General features: G+C 42.8%; 1 protein-coding gene across 1 annotated transcript; it reads right to left on the reverse strand.

Annotated features, from left to right (window-relative positions):
* Positions 1–294: 294 nt before the first annotated feature.
* On the reverse strand, positions 295–2118 carry LOC121968165 (pentatricopeptide repeat-containing protein At1g62680, mitochondrial-like). The gene has a single exon (XM_042518670.1). It carries the CDS (start codon positions 2116–2118, stop codon positions 295–297), a length of 1824 nt encoding a protein of 607 aa, XP_042374604.1.
* Positions 2119–4187: the final 2069 nt, after the last annotated feature.

The raw sequence follows: 4187 nt of genomic DNA on the forward strand, positions 1-4187 counted from the left end.
AGATTAGTGGTGGATATTTGTAGACAAAAGAACCAGAGAAGCTTTTGAAACTGAACTTTGTTCTCCTCTTGCCTTAAACAAGCTGTTCTAATTACAGTGGCATTTGCCTTTCATCACATCTTGATCTTCTCCTCCCAACAAAACTCTAGCTCCGACAGGGAGCAACTCAACTTCCACCGGCTGGAGGGAAGAAAAAAAACACTTTGCTTGGCCTCATGGATCGATGGATCATCAAGGATGGTCGATCAAATGGCCCATGTTCTGAGCATTGCAGTTAGGTTTTTCAAGTTGAGATTACTGAAACACTCTCTCCATGTTAAGACCTTTAGGTGGTTTCCAATGCGGAACTACACTCCTTTTAACCGCAGCTGCATAAACTCCAAAGGCCTCCAGAACTCGCCCCAGTCCACATAACGCACTGAGCAGTATGCTAAATGAAAATTTACTCGGAATTCTATCTCTATCAATCATAAGAACCAAAACACTTATGGCATCATCACATCTCCCTTGTTCACATAGAATGCGAAGAATGACATTGAATGTCATCATTCTAGGAGAATAACCATTCCTCGCTATCTCATGTAGGTGGAACAAAGCTTTATCAACTTCTCCTCCTCTAGCAAGAGCTTGGACCATCAAGCAATATGTGTAAGGTGACAGATCATGACCAACTTCCTTTATTAACTCGAACAGTTCATTAGCATCTTTTAGCACCTTGTCATCGATCACAGGTTGCCTGCAAATGCCTCTGAGGAGTGTGTTCATGCAACGCTCGTCCACCACAAAACCAGCATCCCTCATTTCCTTATAAATTCTCCAAGCTGCAGAAACCTCACCCTGTCGCAACATGCCCTGTAAAATGATAGTGTAACTAATAAAATCTGGTTGGCAATCTCCACGTTGCATTTTTTTCAAGAGACGATGCCCTTCCAAGGGCCTGCCTGCCTTGCAATATCCATTGAGAACACTGTTACAAGTGACAATATCTGGCACCAGACCTATCTCTTCTGCTTCCTTGAGCAATTCCATTGCATCATCACATCTTCCAACCATGCAAAAGCCATCTATGAGCAGCGTGTATGTGTATATGCCAGGTTGTGTGGAAGAACTCTTGATCTTCTTCAAGAGTTCAAATGCCTCCTCTAACCTACCAACATAGCACAAACCTCTGATCAGACTATTGTACTCGCGGATAGATGGTCCATAACCTGTTTGGAGCATTAGCTCGAACACTTTAAAGGCCTTTTTCATTCTCCCCCTCTTGCTCAAACAATTGATCAAACACGAGAATGTGGCATGGTTTGGACGATACCCTCTTTCAAGTATGTCTTCTAAAGTTTGCATTGCCTTGTCTGGTTCATTCTTCTTGCAGAAGCAATGTACCATGATCGAATAGGTCCAGAAGTCTGGTGCTATCCCTTCACATGGAAGTTTGGAGAAGAAGTTAACAGCATGCTCATACTCACCAGCTTTCATCAGAGCTTTTAGAATGTCATTGTAATCAGAAATTGTCAAATTTCTTTCATCAGATTCGAACAGATCAAGAATTTTCACACGTTCTTCGAGAGGCAGCTTGATAAATATCTTGACCAGGCATACAGCATCCAAGCTGCCAACTTTTTTGAGGCAGAATTGACTTTCTTCTTTTGCATAGTTAACATTGGCATCCTGTTCTTTGTCCTTCGCTTTGCCATCGCCAGCTTCCACAATCATACCGAAAGCTTCCTCTTCGATAAGCTCAAATTCTTCTCTACGAAAGCGATTATCATTCTTCTCAAATTTAATCACTTCGCTTTCTTCCGTAGCAATATCACAAATTCCTCCTTTTTCTTCCATGCCACCAACTTCCACGACGGAACTGAGCAAATCTACTTCGGTCTGTGTGCCTAATCCTCTATGCCTCCTAAAGTCGAGAAATTTCGGCTCTACCGCGCTCCTTAAGGTCATCCTTCGCAAGCAAAATAGTGCCTTGAGATGAACAGACTTACCTCGACGGAAGTTGGCAGTGGAAGGATACTTGTCTACCAAAGAAGAATCGTAGAGCAGGAATTCATTGAGCAAGCGGCGAGGAGAGGAGAGCACGGGAACGAGAGAGAAAGGCGCGTGGAGCGAAGACATCGATCGAGGATTGCATCGGCACGTCAACAAAGGGTTTGAGGTCGAGGGTTGCGGTGATTGGGGAACAGACGCGTTACGATCACTGTCAGTGAGTCGAGATAAGTTTCACCTTCGACCGACTGGGCTTTCATTGTTTATGAATAATGGGCCTTAGGTCGACGGCCCAATTCCCCGAGGTTGCTTTTTTCCTATGATTTTTGGGAGTAGAGATCTCCTGGACTACTTTTTTGTGATTGAGGGGATGTGCCACTCATATTTACGGTCGGATCGTAACTACAATTTGTTGTAAATTGTTGTGATCCTTTCCTGGGTTTATCGCCCCCATCAGGTTATAATTTTTGTTCGGAGCGGACGGCCGGAGGTCGCCCGGAGTCCTCCGGTGGTGGATAAGTGGCCAGGTTACTGGGCGCCGAGCGAGGATGTCCTCCGGGCGACCTCCGGCCTCCCGCTCCAAACAAAAACTATAACCTAATGGGGACGATGAACCCATGAAGAGATCACAATCATTTGTGGTCGCATCACAACCACGATCTACCCGTAAATACGAGTGGCACATCCTCTGGACCACAAAAAATGGTCCAAGAAATTCTACCTCGATTTTTGGGATAGGGATCCTCTGGTCCAGGATCCCTGAACCAATCCTGGACCCTTGCATGTTCATTGGATGGGTGGACTGTACCTCACCTGTTAAATAAGTGGGGTCCAGTTCATCCCACCAATAAACATATAGGGTCTCTTCTGATCCAGAATATTCTAGACTAGAGGATCTGGCCTCTGATTTTTTAACCTTTTGATTCATTTAAAATCATTTTCCAGATTTTTTTTTATAATATCCCGTTCTTATCTGACTAATCGTGATTAATATAGTTTTCCATCTGCCGCTAAAATAAATATTGAAGTGCAAGTGACATGTAGTCCCACTGAAGTTTACAAGGGCTGCTAAGTTAAATATAGTAGCGCAAGTGACAATTCACACAATGGCCTAACGGTTCCATTAGTTCACACAATGGCTAACGGTTTCAAAATTGCAAAAAGGGCTGTAAAGTTGCATTCTACAATGGCAGCATGGTTTTAACGCCGATGAAGTGTCTCTTCCTTCCTAGAAACCCAATGAAGTGTTGCTTTGCAGTTTCCAGATCTGTTGCCATTAAAGTTGAAGTTGGTGCAAGTGCTCCAGCAGCTCCATCCACTTTCTGAGCTGTGAGGCATCATCTTTTGTGCTCCGAGGCCCCCACGGAAGTGCTTCTTCATTGGCAGTCAAAAGCTTTCTGAGCTTGCTGAACAATCTTTCAAAGTGAATCAGATTTTGGACCAGAAATATCGGAAATATTAAGAATCACCAAGGCCTCAGGTTTTCCCCTGTCCTACACTGAATTGTTTAATCTCATCAAAAGGGGTGTACCAAAAGCACCAAACCAACATTATTTATGGTTGTGCTGGAGACATAATAATACAAAAGTAAGCATGCCACAATCAAATCCAACTGTTGGGAATACTTTTTCTTTCTTTACAGTCAACCCTTCTCTCATTCCAATTTGCACTTTTTAATATAAAAACAAAAAAGAAAGAAAGAAACATGTATTTGCCCTTTTGATGCGTTGCTAGTGCAGTCAGACAGCCTGCCTCATTTGAATATGTAAGATTCCTTGTGGGTATTAGAGCAAGACAGGGATTTAGGTGGGCATTACAGATAATAGCTAGATGCCTCAAAACTCTAAAGAGAGTAAAAGATAAGGCATTAGAAGGATCATTTAAATTGAATCCAGACGACTGTTAAACCGATTTCTTTAGTTCCACTAGTTCGATCGAAGTAAAGGTCGAACCAGTGGACTCCACTAAATGGAGCTTGGAACAAGACAATTCCAGTAAAGAACTGTTTGGGCCTTCTTCCTTGTCCTGTATCAAAATTTTCAACATCAGAAGCTCTAACACCATAGGACAATGTAAGCACTTTTTTGGAGCCTAATCATGATTGCAATAACCCTGCAGAATCATATCTAGTAAAATCATCATTAACTAAATGCCAAACCTACAGTAACCTGATCATTAACTATAAAGATGACAGAACT

Source organism: Zingiber officinale, chromosome 1B, assembly GCF_018446385.1.
Source record: "Zingiber officinale cultivar Zhangliang chromosome 1B, Zo_v1.1, whole genome shotgun sequence".
In the NCBI taxonomy this organism is placed as follows: Eukaryota; Viridiplantae; Streptophyta; class Magnoliopsida; order Zingiberales; family Zingiberaceae; genus Zingiber; species Zingiber officinale.

Bases quoted from the DNA above. Each gene is read 5' to 3' on its own strand.
- LOC121968165 (XM_042518670.1), bottom strand. From the start codon at position 2,118: ATGTCTTCGCTCCACGCGCCTTTCTCTCTCGTTCCCGTGCTCTCCTCT.